Here is a 21542-nt window from a genome sequence, read left to right on the forward strand (position 1 = left end):
AGCCACATGGGATTGGAACACTCCAAATGAAGATTATAATATTTTTTCAATTTCAGATGAGGAGCAAGAAAATGAAGGCATGGAGCAGCCCATTTCTCCACCAACATCACCTCCACCGCCATCAATTCAAGATCAATCAACTCCATCATCATCAAGTTCAAGTGACACACCACCACTTCGCATGAGGAGTCTTCGTGACATATATGACGAAACAGATGAGGTAACGGAAAGGTTAGGTGATCTAACACTTTTTTGTCTCTTTGCGGATTGTGAACCCGTAGGATTTGAAGAGGCTGCACAAGACAAAAAATGGAGAAATGCTATGGATGAAGAAATTAAATCCATAGAGAAGAATGACACATGGGAGCTTGCTACACTTCCAAAAGAGCAAAAGGCAATTGGTGTCAAGTGGGTGTATAAAGCAAAGCATAATGCAAATGGTGAAGTTGAAAAATATAAAGCAAGATTGGTCGCCAAGGGGTACAACCAAAAGCCTGGAATTGACTATGATGAGGTATTTGCACCCGTAGCTCGTTTGGAAACAATTAGATTGTTAATTTCTTTGGCAGCCCAGAACAATTGGAGAATCCACCAAATGGATGTGAAATCGGCTTTCTTGAATGGGTTTCTTGAAGAAGAGGTGTATGTTCAACAACCCATGGGCTATGTTGTAAAGGGGCAAGAAAACAGAGTCTTGAAATTGAAGAAGGCTTTATATGGCTTGAAGCAAGCACCAAGAGCGTGGAATAAGCGAATTGACAAATATTTTCAAGACAATAATTTTTCAAAGTGCCCATATGAACATGCTCTTTACTCCAAAGTAAGTGAGAATGGAGATGTATTTTTTGTTTGCTTGTATGTGGATGATTTAATCTTCACAGGTAGCAATCCAAAAATGTTTGAAGATTTCAAGAAGGTTATGGCTCGAGAGTTCGAGATGACAGATATTGGCATCATGGCTTATTATCTTGGCATTGAGGTCAAGCAAATGAAGGATGGAATTTTCATTCACCAAGAAGGCTATGCTAAGAAAATTCTTAAGAATTTCAAGATGGAAGATTGTAAATTGGTGAACACGCCCATGGAAGTTGGAATTAAATTGTCAAGAGATGAAGATGGAGAAACGGTGGATCCAACATTTTTCAAAAGTTTTGTTGGAAGCTTGAGATACTTAACATGCACAAGGCCGGACATATTATTTGCGGTTGGGCTTGTTAGTCGGTTTATGGAAAGACCCACCATAACTCATTTCAAGGCGGCTAAGAGGATTCTTCGTTACATCAAAGGTACCCTTGATTTTGGGTTATTCTATTCATTTTCTAATGATTTCAAGCTTGTGGGTTATTGTGATAGTGATTGGGCCGGAGATTTGGATGATAGAAAAAGTACTTCAGGCTATTGTTTTTTCATGGGAAATACTGCTTTTACATGATGTTCAAAGAAGCAACCCATTGTCACCCTCTCAACTTGTGAAGCAGAATATGTTGCAGCCACTTCATGTGTCTGTCAAGTAATTTGGTTGAGGAATTTGTTGAAGGAATTACACATGCTACAAGAAGAGTCAACGGAGATTTTTGTGGACAACAAATCAGCAATTGCTTTGGCCAAGAATCCGGTGTTTCATGAACGAAGCAAGCATATTGATACAAGATTTCATTTCATTAGAGAATGTATAACTAAGAAGGAGGTGGAGCTCAAGTTCATCAAGTCACAAGATCAAGTTGCGGATATTTTCACCAAGCCCCTCAAGTTTGCAGATTTTCACAAGTTTAGGAGTTTGCTTGGAGTTGAAAAAAAATCAAGTTTAAGAGGGGGTGTTAGAAATTAAACTTTATTTTATTTAGTGTTTTACATTTATGTGAGTTTTTTATTGGAGTTAGTGGGGGGCATGAGAGTTACAACTAGTAAATGGTCATGTTAGTGGGTTAGTGGGAGTTTTGCCTACTAAATGGTCATGTTAGTGGGTTAGTGGGAGTTTTGCCTACTAAATGATATGTTAGTGGGGTTTTAAGTTTCATTTACATTTATGTTTTGAAGCCTATATAAACCCATGCATTGTACTCATTTTCCATCAAGTGAAATAAGAAATATTTTCCTCCATTTCTATTCTCTTCCAAATAGTATAGTGTTGTGTGTGTAACTAAGCCACTATTTCCAACATGTCTCTCATAAATAAAATATGGTTTTTAAAGGGCCATATGATACGAGTACATAAGCAAACCAAAATTATTTTGGATAAAGTTGATCAATTTCAAATACTCAAATCCAAAGAACTCTTTCCATGACTTGATTTCCACAGTAAGTCTTCTCTGAAAAGGAGAGACTAATTTGTACCATAACATTATAAAAGCATATGATTATAATGACTGGACAATTTGGACTTCTACAATTTTCAACATCTTTATCTAGAATATTTATGATCATCAGCATTTGAAATATTTTATGCAAAAGGCAAAGAATCTGGAAGAAAGAAAACCTGATTGGAGTCCAAAGCCTCCATCATTAACCTTATAGATCTAGACCCTGTTAGAGGCAACATCCAATGTGTGATCCGACAACAATGGTCAATATGAAGTCCAATTTTTGCCTTTATGTAAAAGCAATAATCTCAAGCGAGTTTTATACTGGTATGATGTTCTTGATGTAAAAAGTTAATTTGGACACTCTAGAATGACCTAAATGACTTTTATATGAATCCAAAATTGGATTTACAGTAGCATCGGTCACTGATAAAAGAAGTCTTGAAATATACATCAAGAAGGAAAAGAGTGTTGGTGGCCATTGTTTTATAAGTCCCCTCAATGGACTCAACCTCAACCAATGAAATTGAAAAGATCAAGGAATTTACAAAATTTAAGTTCTCCTATATCTTGAGCTAGATTGGGGATGAAGTGCTAGCAGAAAACTGTTGTAAAGAGTCCCAAAAAACACAAAAATGACCCCTTTTTTTTTTCATTGAAGATGTGCTTTGTATTTGCACGACTTTCTGTTTTGTGCAGTCTACATATTGCCAAGTTTTCGGGAAGGAAAATTAGGCACTAATTTTGTGTCGTCCAGTGTAATATAGCACCTAAGTCATTAATGGATTGAGAGGGAATAGATATATCTTTACGGTGGAGACCTCCTTCTGGGAATCAAAAAGCAAATTTTCTCCATGTGGTATGGTTCAGCAACCATACCCATTGAATTATTTGTGTCCACTGGGATACAAGATTCAGGGGAGCAAAGGAGTTTGTTTTTGGTGCAGGAGGACTAATTGAGAGTTTTCAACTGCCTAGGCCATGAAAGGCCGAGAAGATAGAGTTCAATTAGGAATTGGACACCAGAGATATGCTCTGATATACTAGTTGATGAAATAATAACTAAATTAATATATTGGAAGGCAACTCCAGACGTACTATACGTAACAGGAACAATCAATTTTTGAGAGTAGCAAGGACAATCTTCATCTTAACGAAGAAGATGAAATATAAAGTACGCATAATCCATACCAGGAGGGTCAAGGTGACTCTTTGAAACCATTTATAGCAGTCCATTTGGAAACGGTTGCCAAACGGATATGTAAAAATTATTTGTTGACATGCGAGGCCAGTAACTCATTTATATATATATATATATATATATATATTGAATTTTCGGATTCAAAAGCCTTTGTCATTTGTTTAAAAGATAATAAATAGCAATGTGAATGAGATTTGATCCCATCTTCAGGACTTAGATTCGACCTGGACAGTGTGGGTCAATCAGCAAAAATAAAAGAATCAGAACAAAAGAATTGATGTTCTTTATGAGATAGATTCGACCTACTTTAGATAAATCCTCTTTGTCTCATAGGAATGATGAGACAATTGCTGTATATATTTAAACAAATTCAACTCGTAACAAACAGTGAAATAAAATTTCAGGAAACCCTACTAAGATATCATTCTCAAGCTTAATTAATTCACTGCACACATCTGTTTCTTAGTAAAAACAGAAATGCATCTGTGTCTATAATAGACACACGTAGGTTAATTCTGAATTTGTAAGCAAATGCAATTTATATATCGATGAAACAAGATAATATAATCACTTCCAAGGAACTCAAATTATTAATCTGAACATTAAGATCATCTGTTGTGAGTTGGGTACGTAGTAGGCATGTACTGGAGTAGGGAAATATTCCTCTTTTTATGCATGGGCCCATATAAGAGCCCAAAAAATTCATAAATATGCAGACATGCCTATGCACCAATATATGAGCTAACATGAATTAGCAATGAATTAATTAATTAACATAATTTAAATAGCCTGCATACCTACCTTACAAAGCTTATAGGGTTGAGAAATTGTTCATGGCAATGGATCTGATCGGCTATGTTAGGATGGTAGCTCAGTGCGTCATAAAAAACAATCGTTTCGGAGAGAGACTGATTTAGACCCTTGAGATAGAACTTCCTCCACCATCTGCTACAAGATTTTTTATTTTTATTTTTATTTTTTTATTTTTTTTTTCAGAGATCTACCACATCAAGATCCTTTTTTTGTTTTGGTATATTAAAAGTTCAGGATAAATTTGCTCTAGTTGAATCATACATTGGTTCGGAATGTATCCGAGTCCCGAACCTGATAAGCTTATGGCCTAATCTTCATTTTCAAAAAGAGAAATCATACCAGCCCGACTAACCCATGGTTGAAAACATCAAATTGATCTACTCATTGGTCCTACTCCCTTGATTTACTCCGCCTTTGACCCATTTACCATTTTTAAATTTGCAATCTTTTTCCACATTTGCAGCTTTTATTTTCCTTGGAAACAAACACACTCCTTCCCATCAACCATCCACCCTCCTCTTGTAGTAGAAAATATATAGAAATTATAAACACAAATGGATTAGCGGCTATGTGTAACTGATGAAGTGCTTCGCGATTCGACAAAAAAATTTAAGTCATTAAGTGCGGCTAACTCATTTATACCCATAACTCTTAATACTCATTACATTTTTCATCCGTATCCAATGTGGGACAAGTTTTACTTGTAACATTCTCTCCCACCTGAACTGCAATGCCCTTATTGTGATCAGGCCACTCTGTCTACCTGGAGAGACACATCCGGACTCTTCCGGACCGAGCACTTGGCTTAACACTGGATCAAGGACTAAGTCTAGTATCAACTATAACAGGTTAGTGTTTCGCGATCCGACCCAAAAACTTAAGCTATTACGTGGGGCTAAAACTCAACCCATTTATACCCATTATATTTTTTATCTGAATCTGATGCCGGATTTATTTGACCCTTTTGATACATTCGTATATGAGGGTAAAAAAAATTCGATTATCTATTGTTTACAAAATTTTGGGTCTTCCTTTTCAGCTCCAATTAGTCTGTAATTTTCCCGAGCACAAATTTTAATTTTAATGTGGAAATTGTTTAATTGAAATTCAATTTAATAAAGTAATTTTTCAAATAATAAAATAAATTACCAATCAAAATTAAATATGTAATTGTTTAACTGAAATTCAATCATGAAGTTTCAAATCATTATTAAAATAATTAAAACAAGTTACTTATTAAATAAAATAGGTAATTATTTAATAAAATAATTTACTAAATGATAAAATAAATTACCAATTAAAATTAAAAGGTAACTGTTTTAATTGAAATGAATTCAAGATGTTTCAAATTATTAAATAAATTACCAATTAAAATTAAATAGGTAATTGTTTATTTGAAATTCAATCAAGAAATAAATTATATATTAAAATTAAATAGGTAATTGATTAATTGAAATTCAATCAAGATATTTCAAATCATATATAGATAAAATAATAAAATAATTTACCAAATAATCCTATAAGTTACCAATTAAAATAAATCCTACAAGTTACCAATTAAAATAAATCCTATTATTCTCGGAATTCTTCCAAGTTAAAATAACTTTACTCTTTCTATTTTATTCTATTTCTAAATCTTTCCTAAATATAAATATAGATCTAAATTTTTCCAAATAATAAAATAATTTAACAATTAAAATTAGGTAATTGTTTAATAGAAAGATTTATTTAATGATTTTAAAGATTTTGATAAAATAAATGACGATTAATAAATCACCAATTAAGATGTTTCAAATCATTTATAGATAAAATAATAAAATAATTATCAAATAATAAAATAAATCCTATAATTTAACAATTAAAATAAAAAAGTTACGTATTAAAATAAAATAGGTAATTATTTAATAAAATAATTTATCAAATAATAAAATAAATTACCAACAATTTATTTATTAAAATAAAATAGGTAATTATTTACTAAAATAATTTACCAAATAATAAAATAAATTACCAATGAAAATTAAATAGATAATTGTTTATTTCAAATTATTTATTGAAAAAATAATTAAATAATTTACCAAACAATAAAATAAGTTATCGATTAAAATAAATCCTATAAATTAATAATTAAAATAAAATCTATTTTGAACTATTCAAGATGTTTCAAATTATTTATAAATAAAATAATAAAGTAATTTAACAAATAATAAAATAAGTTATCAATTAAAATAAATCCAATAAGTTACCAATTAAAATACAGAAGTTACGTATTAATATAATATAAAAATCTAAAAATCGAGATCCATTCGATCTAGATGATTGATGATTGATCAAACGGTTAGGTTACATAATTCATGAAGACTTTTTACTCTTCGTCCCTCTTCTCTCTCCTATCCTCATTTTATCTCTCCTCTCTTCCATCACATCTGCAGTACCTTCCTCAGTTTCGCTCTCCTCTCTCTCCCTTCAAGTTCGCCCTCTATTTCTCTCCGATCTCAATTTGATACTCAATTTGATCTCAATTGAAGAATGGGTCAAATCTTGGACAAAACCAAGAAGCTAGCCCTAGACTCTGATGTAAAGGTACAACACGGCCTTACTTCATACAAAGCTGCCGTCAAAGATGAATACGACATTGGAGAGTTTGATGCTGTGGTCGATTCATTTTCTATCTCCGACGATGGTAAGGTTCCGACACTCTCTATGGAATCATTGAAGGCTTTCACAGATTATTATATGAAAAAGAACAAACACATTATTGAGAGTAAGAATAATATTCTTAAAAACAATGTATTATCTAGAGTGGTGAAAGATGAAAACAGTAGTTTGGTTTTGCAACTTTGTACCACTCTAAAAAATTGCATTATTCAATTGGAAACTGCTAAACACAAACTCACCGTGGCTTTGAATCACTTTGAGAGAGAACACAGTGAATCTAGGATGGAGGGCGTGGATCAAAAGTACCCCAGGACTCTGAAGGCATTGGAAAACTTCAACGCGATAGGTAATCCTTTCAAATTTTGATCATTGAAAAAAGAAAAAGTTGGACAAAAAAAACAAAGAAATCAAAATCCTGGATAACTGTTTCGAAAATCATTTGAACGTTAGCTTCTATTTTTCTCACCAGTTGTTGGTGCACTGACGGAGTCCTTGACGGAGGCATTGAAATCTGCAGAGGCATGGATGAGCTAGGTTTGGAAGAAGTATAAAACGGAGCTCGAAATTAGTGCTATAAGAGATGATGGGGGAATTGTGTTTCATGAATTAGGGATCATTATGGATCATGTGAGTCGTTTGAGGTCTCTTATGACGACACTCTTAGAGCATGCAATGGATGGTGATGCACTGGATTATGAAGTGAATTTGAAAGCCACTGTAACTAATATCAGGGAGAAAGTTCAAGATTTTTCAGGAGGCTATTCAATTGTTGAAGAATCAAATTGGCGACTGTCACAGTGCCATATCGACGGCCAGAAATAATGTTTTGAAGATTATGTTCAATTTTGGCAAATCAATCAATGGGTACCTTTCTTTTCTGTTTATGATATTGCTCTCTTAGATAACATTATTATTATTATTTTTTTTTATGACCCGTAACTCCCCTAGGCAGGCCCCATTCCAACGCTACGTACCAAATTGGAGATACTATAACGGGCCCTACAATTATAGCACCAGGTTATAAAGGAGGTGGCAAGGCTTGAACCTGGGCTGAGCCCAGGCCAACACCCTACCATCTCATCCAAGCCCCCGAGGGCCTCTTAGATAACATTTTGTTTGTCTGTAGGATAATAGACTTCTATAAAACGTGCTCCGTCCTCCATACGTTATGACCTTATATTGGTATGTTTCTTAATTAATCTATATTGTATAGAGGCCTGCTATGATCAGTTTTAGCACTGTTACTCAATATTTAATATTGAACAAAAAAATTATTACCCATATTAGGGGTGTTCTAATATTGTGCCATGAATTTTGTGTTCATGGAGACCACCCATACTAATAAGATTTGTGTGGACAATTATTGTGGGGATATGTTGAAGAGCATACAACTATTTTAGATGATATTAGTTCTAGGAGCATATGAAGTAAAATTTTCCTCTCTGGAATAATTAGTGTATACATGAATTTTCGAACTAGTTAACATGACATGTGTTAGCAGATGAACTATGTTATTGGAAAAAATAAAATATTATTGAACTTTGCATATAACCCCATTACTTTGATGGGTTGTAATTCATTACAGGCTTCTTTTGAGTCTGCGAATAGACTGAAAACAGTTTCTGAACTCAGGAAAGAAGTTCAATGAGCTTTTTTGTGGATGGTAAAATACCGGTGAGCAAACCCTTGTCAATTTGGTCAGAGGCTGCAATTCAGTGTAAAAAAGGTGGAAATTTTAACATATATATGCCAACATGAAAGAGTCAAGAGCACATCATTCAAATTTTAGTTAAGCAGGAAGGCATATCAGAGACTCTTATATATATATATATTTGAAAGAAGCGGGTACTTGAGCTATTTCTAAATTTCTTTAGTTTATCGTCTCTATATAAAAGCATGCTATAGTTTGTAATTACCCTAATTAAGCATATGCTCATTGGTACGTAGCTGACTTATTGGTTAGTGTAGTATTTATTTTTTCATATTTTTGCTTACTGTGCTTAAGTTGCTTACTGCCAACATATAAATATTTCTATACTTTGTTGCTTACTTATTTTTTATTTTAATTTTTTGAAGGAATCCCGGGAATGCAAAGGAAGGCGAGGCAGACTAGTATGGGCAATTAAGGCAAAGGAAGATAAGGCTGAATTACTTGGCTATAAGCTGATTGTTTCTGTATCTAGTTGCTTACATCTAGACTAGAATGAAGTATTTTGATCAGTTGATTTAGAAACATGAAGTTTAACTAAAATTTTGGAGCTAAGTTCATTTTGTTGCTTTTGTATGGTGCTTATATTTGATTGTTCAACGGGTCTAATTTTGATCTTATGTAGACCAAAGAATCAGGGTAAATTTGAGTGTGTTTGATGATGGTTTGAGTGAGTTTCAATGGCTGGAACTCGAATTGAACCCAGGCCAGCACTATCCCCACGCGCGCTTGCACGTGAGGTGTGGCCTGGAGTGGTACCAAGTCAGGTCTAATTATTTGTAATTTGGGTATTGTTTGTTCACACTCTATCTATGAATAGTTACTATAATTTTTGTGTTGTTTGTTCGTACTCATTAACTATTAATGTGAGCTGTTAATTGTGATTTGATTTGGTTGGGGAGTAGGGTTTTAAAAATTGTTCATAGCCTATCTTTGATTTAAGATGCAATTTTTGTTAGAATTTATTATTATTTTGCACCGATTAAATAATGATATTTTTCTCTATCATCATTTGCAGTTCTGCTGCAAAGAATTTTTTTTTTAGGAGATCTAGAAATCATACCAACCCGACTAACCCATGTCCATCTTTTTCCACATTTGCCGCTTTTGTTTTCCTTGGAAACAAGGACACTCCTTCCCATCTACCATCCACTCTTTTCTTGTAGTAGAAAAAATATATAAATTATAAATACAAATGGATTAGCGGTTATGTGTATCGGATCAAGGGCTTCACCATTTGACTAAAAATTTCAAGTTATTAAGTGGGGCTAACCCATTTATACCCATAACCCTTTATACCCCATTACATTTTTCATCCGTATCTGATGTGGGACAATTTTTACTTGTAAAATTCTCTCTTACCTGAACTCGTAATGTCCTCGTTGCGATCAAACCACCTTACTTATCCAGAAAGGCACACCCGGACTCTTTCGGGCCGAGCGCTTGGCGTGGTACTAGATCAAGTGCTAAGTCTAATTCTGTTATGAAGTATAACAGGTCAAGTGTTTCGTGATCCGACCCAAAAACTTGAGTTATTATGTGAGGCTAAAACTCAACCCATTTATACCTATTATATTTTTTATCTGATTCTTATGCTGGGTTTATTTTACCCTTTTGATATATTCGTATATGAGGGTAAAAAAAAATTCGATTATCCATTGTTTACAAAATGTTGGTCTTCCTTTTCAGCTCTAATTAGTCTGTAATTTTCACGAGCACGAAATTAATTTACGGAAACAATTATAGTAAAGACTTTATGAATTTAATTACCAAGAGTCTTGTGACCAATGGTATTTTTTCTAATTTTCAAACTGAATAGTGAGGATTGAATGTCTTAAAGTCCCAAAGCCCTCCCTATCTGTGGGTACAAGTGTTCCTATAAGACCCCCAAGATAAAATCTTTAAACACATCCAAAGGAGATAAAAGATGCACCGTCTTGTGTTAAGTTGTCCAAAAATATATAATAAAAAAATTTAGAATATGTGTATAAAATTTAGAAACACTCCTTTTATAGACTTCAGATGATGTGGTCATTTATTGGCCAGAATAATGAGTCATAAAAGCTTAACTACTATATGCATATAATATCAAAAAGATTCGGGTCATGAAAGCACATGTTCAAAACCTTTTAAAGCCCCATTAGTTACAATCACATGATTTGGAGAGTTTAATGTACCCAATCATGCGTTTGTTTTGAGAAAGAAACTATTTTTTTAATTCGATCCCATGACCTACATTTAGGTTTTATTTAAATACATAGGAAAAAAAAAAAAAAAAAAAAAAAAAAAAAGAAGAAGAAAAGAAATGATAAACATTAGTCCAGCTTTTTGGACCCTCCCGATCCTTTTTCTAAAGCCTCAGTAACAATACCAACAGAAATTTTCTGTGAAATAACGAACAGGTCTCATAAAGATATGGTAATATATATATATATATATATATATATATATATATATAATGTAAAAAAAATTACCTATCTCAAATGAGTTTTTAATTTGGCCCACTGCAACAGTTCTTCGCCACTGCTTAATTAATTTATTTGATTGTATTGAAAAAAAAAATAGAGAATGTGAACATTACAGAAAATGAATCCGTTACTAACTGATACAAGAATAATTCTTTGATCAAACACATGATTTACATATAGACATGAAAAATAAAAAATAAAAAAAATAGCTCCTGGACATGAAATCAGTTCATGAACAGTCACGCAGCACTAGTATGTCTGGACATGAAACATAGCTCCTAGTATCACTAAATATATCTAGATGTGAAATATGAAACATATTCAATGAACCACAAAAAATAAAATATATCGAATAACAAGCATTCCACAAAAGAAAACACATTATAATGTCTCCAGACAAACATTGAAATGACACAAACACATTGTCTCAAAGTATATATCCCAAAAGTTCCATAAAAAATAAAATAAAATAACATAATATAATGATTAACAAAAGTGATTTAGCATTTACTAACACCGGTCAGCAAGAGGTAAGTATTATCTAATATTTTCATAAACATTCTAATGTTGTGAGCAGCAATATGTGTCAGACTCGATAGATTAGAATATGAATGTATTATGACAATATAGGCTACACACATGTTATAAATACATGTGTCTAACATTCTCTCACTTGGCCAATATTGACACACTTACTTTCCTTATAGGTCTGAGAACTAAAACTTTATCTAAAGAATTTAAGTGTATAAAATTATGACGGAAATCACACTTTACATATGAGTGCTACCTTCCATGTATCACTATATCACTGTCTTTCTTTAGATAAATATCTTTATGTGGTAATACGTTATAAATAGTTATTTCAAAAAACTATTTAAGGAAGTCAATTAACTTTATTGTCCTAATGGACTATCTGTATGAATAAGCTCTCATAAGCCTATTCTGAGGTCCTACTTTATTATCCAAAAGAATAATTTGTCATTTATAAACTTTATGTATACTTCTTTAAAAATGACAAATAGATACTAAGAATCATCAGAACATAAATGCAATTGCAAACTTTAAAGTGTCTTACTAAATCAAACACAAGACATATCAATAAACCACATATGTCCTACATGTTCCTTCTACAATTTGGGTGGCAAACCCTTTGTCATAGGATCTGCGACCATTGACCTTGTTCCTATGTAATCTACTAACACTTGATGATTCTGAACCTTTTCTTTAACAACAAGGAACTTTATGTCAATCCACCTATTTGAACTCCCACTTGCATTGTTGATACAAAAACGAACCGCAACAGAATTATCACAATAGATTCTCAATGGCATAGAGATGGAATTCACAATTTTAAGACCTGTAATAAAATTCCGTAACCATAAGGCATGTCCTATAGCCTTATGATATGTTACGTACTCTGCCTCCATAGTAGAGGAAGTGATTGATTTCTGTTTTAATCTTTTCCACAAGATAGCTCCTCCTACAAAGAGGAATACACATCCTGATGTTGACTTTCTAGAGTTAATGCATCCTCCAAAATCAGAATCAGAATATCCAACCACTTCAAAAAGATTTGATCTTTTGTATGTCAGCATGTAATCATTTGTCCCTTGTAGATATCGCATCACTTTCTTTGCAGCTCGCTAATGATCCATCATTGGATTACTTTGGTATCTGTCTAACATACCTACTACAAATGCAATGTCTGGTCTAGTGCATACTTGCACATACATTAGACATCCTACTGCAGATGCATAAAGAATGACTTCCATCTCTTCCCTTTCCAAATCATTCATCGGGCATTGATTTAGACTGAATTTGTTACCCTTGACAATAGGAGCAACACTTGAAGCACAACCCAACATTCGAAATCTCTCTAAAACTTTATTGATCTCCTTTTGGGATAATCCAATTAATCCTTGGGATCTATCCCTATAAATTTCTATGCCAATGACATAGGATGCTTCACCTATATCTTTCATATCAAAATTTTTAGAGAGAAATTCTTTAACTTCATATAACAACCCTAAGTCGTTACTGGCAAGCAAAATATCATCCACATATAGGATCAAAAGAATGAACATACTCCCATTAACCTTAAGATATATACATTGATCAACGATGTTCTCTTTAAACCCAAAAGAAGAGATAACATCATGAAAATTTGTAATACCACTGACGTGAAGCTTGTTTCAACCCATATATAGATTTCTTGAGTTTGCAAACCATACTGTTTTCTTTATCTGAATGAAAACCTTCAGGTTGTTTCATGTATACCTCTTCATTCAAGTCCCCATTAAGAAATGCCGTTTTCACATTCATTTGATGTAACTCTAAATCAAAATGAGTTACCAATGCTATGATAATACGAAGGGAATCTTTTGTAGAAACAGGAGAAAATGTATAATGGTAATCAATGTCTTCCCTTTAGGTATACCATTTGGCTACAAGTCTGGCCTTATATCGTTCAATTTTGTCTTTTGGATCTCTTTTAGCCTTATAAACCCATTTACAGCCAACTGCATTTAGCCCTTTCTAGCAATTGAACCAAATCCCAAACTTAATTTTTAGCCATAGAGTCTAGTTCCTCTAACACTGCATCATACCATAACCTTGAATTTTCTCCACTCATGGCTTATGAAAACGTAATTGGGTCTTTATCAATTCCAATATCATGGTCAATTTCTTGTAGATATACAACATAATCAGAGGGGATTACAGGTTTTCTTACTCTTGAGGACCTTCTTAACTCTATCTGTTCATTTAAAACAGGTTCATTGACAATAGAATTCTCGTGGGTAGGAACTTCTTGATTTACCTATTATTCTATAATAACATCTTGAGAAATGTCTTGAAGTACAGGTAAAGGTTTTCCAGTCACTGGTCTAACAACCAAATCCCGTGTTTCCTCAAAAATTAAATTCCGAGGTTGTTCACTCCCACTAATGTCAACATCATCAAGAAACCTAGCATTTCTCGCCTCAACAATAATGGGTTTATACGAAGGATAATAAAACTTAAACCCATTGGACTTTTCTGCATAGCCAATAAAAAACTCACTTATTGTCTTTAAGTCCAACTTTTTCTCTATAGGATTGTACACCTTGACCTCAACTAGACAACCCCATATGTGTAAGTGTCCTAAACTTGGTTTCTAACCATTCCATAACTCAAATGGTGTTTTTGGAACCGATTTGGTTGGAACCTTGTTTAAAATATACACAACGATTTTTAAGGCCTCACTCTATAGAGATAAAAAGATAGAAGAATTATTAATCATACTTTTTACCATGTTCATTAGCATTCGATTTCTTCTTTCTGCTACACCATTTTGTTCTGGTGTGCCTGGCATCGAATATTGCGCTACAAGGCCATTCTCCATAAGGAATTTTGCAAATAGACTTGGTCTTTGTCCTTATTCTGTATATCTACCATAATATTCTCCTCCTCTATCTGATCGTACTATCTTGATTTGTTTTTCCCTTTGTTTCTCTACCTCCACCTTATATGATTTAAATGTATCAAGTGCTTCACTTTTATCATTTAGAAAGTAAAGATACATAAAAACGTGTGCAATCGTCAATAAAGGTGACAAAATATTTTTGACCATTGAAACATGAAATTTGAAAAGGTCCACATATATCAGTGTGTATGATCTATAAAACTTGAGAACTCCTTCTGGCACCTTTATTGGTTTTATTAGTTTGCTTACCCTTTATGCAGTTCACACAAATACCAAAATTAGAAATATCAAAAGTATCAAGTACTCCATCATTTACTAATCTTTTAATTCTTTGTAAGAAGATATGTCTTAATCTCCTGTGCCATAATAAAGAAGATTTCTTTGTTTTAGCCTTACGTTTGATGCCAATATTTACTAATCTTTTAATTCTTCATTGGCGAGCTGTAAAGAAAGTGATGCGATATCTACAAGGGACAAAGGATTACATGCTGACATATAAAAGATCAGATCTTTTGGAAGTGGTTAGATATTCTGATTCTGATTTTGGACGCAATGGATTAGAAAATGAATGTATTATGGCAGTATAGGCCACACACGTGTTATAAAGACACGTAACTAATAGTTCTTCCCTTATTTTGCTACACAAGAGACCAATTGTGAGGAAGGAAGATTCACGATAAATTCCTAGCCTCTACTAATAACACTGGATTAACACAAACTCTTAGAATATTGAATTTTTATTGGGGACTTGAGCCCCTATTTATAGAATACAACAAGCCAGTCCTTTTAGGAAAACAACTCTTATTTCTATAACAAAATCTGTTTCCTTATTTTCATTAAATGACTCTTATTTCTATAAGAAGTTTTGTTGTATAAGAAAAAGAAAAAATATATATAGTTTTTATTTTAATATGCTACTCCCTATGTCCCCAAAAAAATATCATGTTTTCCTTTTTGGTCTGTCCCAAAATAGTTGTCACTTTCCTTTTTCAAACAATATATTTTACATCTTTCCATACACGAGTTTAAAATTTTAAACTTGAATATTTAAAACTTAGAAGGGCAAATTAGTAACTTTTTGGGGAGTCAAGGCATGTCCCACATGTCCCCTTAAAAATTTATACTCCCCAAAAGCAACATCTAAATTGGGACAGAGAGAGTATCTTTTTTAATATATTGGAAACTAAATTCGAAACTAATTTGTTCATTCTTATTTTATTGGCAACCAAATAGAGGATGAACTGATTTGATATGAGAATATGTACGGACACTTTAGCTCTGGCTGAGAGATGGAGCGTTGAAGTTGTATATGAAAGGTTTAGATCCAGAGTAATCGATGACATAATAAGGCACACCGTCGACCACCGCCGGAAGCTGTGGCGGTGCTGGTTGAACTTTGTTAGTTTGAACTGGAACCACTCTATCAGTGCCTGAGCTATATTGTTGTTGTTGCTGATGAGGCTTCTGATCCACCGATATGATATCGATATCAAGGTATAGATCCATATTAGAGAAGAGATATTCAGTTATAGATTTGAGATCGGGACTGTTGATGACCTTCAGGTTAGGGTTTGGGAGGAGACATGACGCCGCTTCAGCCTCCTTGGACTCACCGCCAGCTGTGTCAATCTCGGAGAAGTACCTGTCGTCGCCGATTGAGGACTTCATGGCGGAGGTGGAGTCATAGAAGGGGATAACCAGAAGGCGCTTGTGGCGGCGAGCGAGGGATCGGAATGGATCTCGCGGTCACACGTGACGTATAGGGCTGCCGCGTCGGCCTTACACATGAGGCTCACAAACCTCGCACATCTTCGCGCGCGTGGCGCGACGAGAGCTTGTTGGCCACATGGACCTTCATACTTGTAATATTATAAGGATTAGGGTTTTGGTTTTAAAAGTCTATATATATACAACAATATACGTTGGTATAGGGTTACGAACAAACCCTATTGAGAGACAGAGAGAAACAGAGCGTGAACCTTAGGATACACAGAGAGGCTCAAGGATTTCTGGACAGAGTGCTTCTGGGTTGAACCAAGAGCACCTGAGGTGTAGAACAGGAGTCTCAGACGTGGACAGAAGTTTCAAAGACGGTGGTTTAGAGTTTCAAAACCGAAACTCAAAGCAAGTCACTATTCTTCTCTTTCCCTTTAATTCGTGTTTGTGCATGCCTAGTTAGACTCCAGGGATTTAATAAAGGTTAAAATGGTTGTAAACAAACATAATAACATGTTTTATGCATATAAGAATTTGTTTAATCTCGTGAATTAACTGTTTTGCACGATTGTTGATTTTTCTGTTATTTGTTCCTTATGTAGTTTACGATTAAGCATTGCTTGAATTAAGATTAGTAATATGTTTGGATGCCTTGTACTTAATCTGGAATTGAGTTTGAACTCTAGAACAAGTGCTTAGAATAGTATTTAATAGTACTAAAGTAATCTGCATAAAGTCTGTTGTGATTTGCTTAAAAGATTTCTAACGGTGGTTCTGTAATCGTGGTTTTAAAACTTGTGTTTCTATGCATGTTAGGATTGGATCTCAGTGGTTTAAATTTATCTAGGACTAAGATTGAACCTAGAAAGAGAATTAAAACACATTACAGAGGCTCTGTTAGTCATCGGAGTTGGAGACAACAAACAGAAACGGACGACGGCTCTCAAAGGAAGAGAGCCGGCTCACCAAAAGAGGGAGTCGGCTCTAGGGCTTGAGGAGCCAGCTCTACAAGGGGTAGAGCCGGCTCCACATGAAGTGGAGGCTGCTCCACTAAGGGGGGAGCCAGCTCTAATTTTCCGTGGTTTTGGGTCTAGTTTGGTCTGTAGAAAGGTTTCTGGGTTGTTTCAATGGGTGTGGGTGATTTGTATAACTGTTTCAGAGATGTAGAAACTGTTTGGAAGCATGTTAATGTTATTGTGTTGAAACAGGAAATAACTTAAGGATTAAACAATGAAATTGTATATGAAAGGTTGGTTAATTAATCTTAAAACTGCTTACTGCTTTGAGCAAATTTGGTTTCTTCTGTATGATTTAAAATTATCAATCATGTCTCAACTGTGTTACAAGTATATAGTTATTTAGCTAGAAACCTAAGCATGTTTAGTTGAAATTAATTGATGGTGACCTCTTTTGATTATTGCATCAATTGTGGTATTGTTTGGAGGAAATAAATGTGCAGCCTTATTTCACTTATATAAAGAACTGGAATGTGATTTCTAAATCTTACTGAATGCATTAATTGGCCATATACATGTTGGACTATATTTATGCTAAATCTGGAATATGGTTGACTAGTATGTATTACTGTTTTGTCAACTATGTTGGTTGGAGGATTGTATGCACCGGTATGGGACGGTAGCTTACTAGGTATGGATTAGTTCAAACAATAAGTCCTACCTATTCTGAAATAAGTGGATTAGCTATAAAGGTGAAGTTCTACTTATATGTATGTATATGTACCGGTATGGGACAGTGACATATTGGGGACGGCTTAGTTAAAACACTAAGACCTACCTATATTAGGGATGGATTAGTTCAAACACTAAGTCCTACCTATTCTAAAATAAGATGAATTAACTACCAAAAGTTAAGTCCTACTTATAACTATGTGTCAGGTCAATAAACTATTTGAATGACACACCTTGAACTAACTTTATATATTTATGTTATGGTGCCATGGTATGAGTTTGAGTCTCAGGACCATGGTTAGGGTGCGTATATCGCCTAGGATGGATAACTGGACAGTGGGTTTTGTTCCCTGGTAGGTCCAGATACATATGACCACATTACATGCGATTTGCATGGTATCTCTACTCAGGCTGAGACATACCTATTGGACTAGCGAGCGTCCTATAGTGTGTACTATATATACATATATAGAATATTCTAGATATTGTTGAGTCTTTCTAGGATGTATCTGCTTATCAGATTCCTATTTGGATTGTAGTAGATCAGGACTTGCATGTCGGCCTAACCCACTCTTTATTTTTCAGGTATTCGTCAGTTCCAGAGTTAGAGCTTGGACGTGTAGAGCAGATACATACACTCATTCCTCCGACTACGTAGGAATCTTTTCTATGTTTAGTATTAGATTAATTTCAGTTGAAATTTTAATAAGGGGTCCACTGGATGAATTCCCGAGTTGTTAAACTTATGGAATTTGGATTATCGAGTTTTAATAATTATAATTTGAGGATTTTTATTTTAGTTTCTTTCAGCTTATAATGTTTATTTCTTAAATCATTTTTGTATTCCGTGTTCGTTTTAACATATTGATTGTTTGATATTCCCTCAGGTTTAGGCTTGGACCTGTTCAACCCGCATCTCAGATCCGAGGGGTATCACATCAACCAATTTCAATTTCAATACTCTAATTCCATGTCACCAAATACAGCCTAAATGTATTGAGGACAACAACATAAAAAACAATAAGAGCAATGGAAAGCCTTCAATAGAAAAAAAAAAAGTACACTAATTAGGATTAGTAGATAGTTATGAAAACATGGTCATGTCAACTTCACATGAATGTATACACATGCATATAGATAGTTATGAAAACATGATCCTGTCAACTTCACATCTTTTCATAACTATCTATTAATCCTAATCTATATATATATATATATATATATATATATATATATAGGCCTTAAAAGTCTCCCAATTAATGTCATATAGGTATAGCCACATGCCTTCATTTACGTACCCAATCACTAAATTGTGGCCCCTTCCTAATAAAATCTCTCTTCATTTTCATTCACAGTACATTAATCTGTAACAAATATAAGAAGAAAATTGAACCAATAAACAAAGTGAAGGATTGTAGAGCCATGCATGACCGTTATTATTATTTTATTATTATTATTATTGTTGACGATGCCAGTGTCAAGTCTATTTGCGCATCCCATTATTCATTATTGGTGGGTATTGATCAGAGAGTTGGTCAGCCACGATGTGGAGGATTGCGTCGTCCAGCGAAGCAGAGAGGTCTGAAATTGCGAAATGTACCGGAAAGCGTCAGATCCTTGCCAAAACGCGGATATAACACTGCATATAATTGGTTATAGTCGAAGTGCCTATCCTAACACGTGCGATTAGCAGTTTTCGAACTACTCCAATTCCATCATTCTGCTTAATTTGTTATCAATGAACGAATTCCCTATATCAATTTCCAGTACAAAATCCTTATATCAATCATTTAATTCACTAAACAAACACCAAATTGAATCAACTGAAGGAAACCCAAAATTGAATCATGCCCAAACTTCAATTTTAATGCTAAAAAATTCCACATAATTGGATGAATTTCAAAAGACGCCCCAAAAAAATAAAAATAAAAACAAAAAAAAAAACAAAAAAAATTGTGTGAATCAATTAGAGCTTAATTTTGGGATTTTTGTTAGCGAAATCTGATGAAATTTAACTGGGTAACAAGAGAATGAAATTTTGGTTCACCTGATAAGGAAGAAGGTGAAGAGAGAAAGTGAAGACAAAAGGACAATGAAGCAACCCAAAAAGAAGCTGGGTCTTTAGAAGCCATATTTAGAGACACAAAGTTTCTTTTTTTTTTGGAACCTGTTAGGAACATAAGTGAAGCCGATGCGATGCGAGCTTGTATGCCACCACTTGAACACAGATTGCCATCGTTACAAAAGCAATTACGCTCTCTTTACCTCCCGTGTGTTATCCTCTGGAACAATGGAGGTTTTGCTACACAGTCGAACAAAAAAAAAAAAAAAAAAAAAGAAAAAGAAAAATTGATGTGCTATCAGTTTGTTATTGGAAATTGAAATTGCATGTGCCACATAAGCAACTGAAGATAGATTGAACTTAAAACGACTTCGTTCAACTAAAGGGCTAATAGGGAATTTAATTTTTCCGATAACCTTTTGTCATTCAATGCAACAAAATGATGATTTAAGGGGTTTTACTTACTTCAGAGGTTTCTTACAATCGGGTCATAGTTTAAGAGAGTTAGTGCACTTTACTCTATTTAATAAATTAATAATACTATGCCACCAATACAATAATAGCAATAAAATATTTCTCGAAATAGGTTGGTTCATCTCTGCATGGTCTTTGCCAGAAGACTTGGACCTTGGACTTGCTTTTTTCATTGTTTGAAGGAGGAGTTGAAGATATAGATGACAAAAAAATTGTTTGTTAACCAAGACGTGGAATAAGCAAAGTATGTACATGTTAACTCTCTTCTTTGTTCTTTCTTTTGGTCTTTTTTAAATGTGAAATAGGACTTTCTTGGCGTCATAAAACTTCTATTGGTTTCAAGAAAAATTTGAAAGGAATTTTTACAACCGACTATGAATGCTTATATATTCCACAACCAGTCATGGACTCATGCATGCATTAACACCCTAAGTAGTAAATCTCTAGCTTTCATTTTCATTGTTTCCATACTCTCTCTGTCTTTCCTCCTCTGTTTCTCTATAAACATATATTTATATATCTGATGAAAGATCCATTCTTCAGCCATGGCAACCACAAAGCCTCACGCAGCCCTACTTGCCACCCCCGACCTTGGCCACCTCATCCATGTCCTCGAGCTCTCCAACCGCCTCTTCACCCACCACAACTTTGATGTCACCGTCTTCACCATCTCAACCCAAACATCACCAACACAATCCAAATATCTCACTTCCAATCCCTTTGACGTCGTCACGCTCCCACCGGTAGATATTTTCGGCTTGGTGGACCCCAACGCTACCATTTTCACCCAACTCCTAGCCATGATGCACCACTCAATACCCAACCTCCGGTCCACAATAAACTCTATGGACACCCCTCCCACCGTCCTCGTCGTTGACTTCTTCGGCACGGAGTCTCTGGCCGTTGCCGACGAGTTCGGAATGTCAAAGTATGTCTACCTGCCCACCTCTGCATGATTCGTGGCTATAACACTGTATGCTATTGCCATGAC

The 21542-nt window shown here is 34.3% G+C and overlaps 1 protein-coding gene and 1 pseudogene across 1 annotated transcript; one reads left to right on the forward strand and one right to left on the reverse strand.

Moving 5' to 3' along the window:
* The first annotated feature begins 6843 nt into the window (after positions 1–6843).
* LOC132316376 (UPF0496 protein At3g28270-like) lies at positions 6844–7794 on the forward strand. Its single transcript, XM_059814860.1, has 2 exons — positions 6844–7318; positions 7583–7794. The coding sequence occupies exons 1-2, from the start codon at positions 6844–6846 to the stop codon at positions 7792–7794; spliced, it is 687 nt and encodes a 228-aa protein (XP_059670843.1).
* Positions 7795–15883: 8089 nt separating this feature from the next.
* LOC132316377 (zinc finger protein CONSTANS-LIKE 4-like) lies at positions 15884–16469 on the reverse strand (annotated as a pseudogene).
* Positions 16470–21542: the final 5073 nt, after the last annotated feature.

The sequence above is a fragment of the Cornus florida genome, unplaced genomic scaffold, assembly GCF_030987335.1.
Source record: "Cornus florida cultivar Cherokee Brave unplaced genomic scaffold, ASM3098733v1 CherokeeBrave_3.0.0_Hap2_Chr07, whole genome shotgun sequence".
In the NCBI taxonomy this organism is placed as follows: domain Eukaryota; kingdom Viridiplantae; phylum Streptophyta; class Magnoliopsida; order Cornales; family Cornaceae; genus Cornus; species Cornus florida.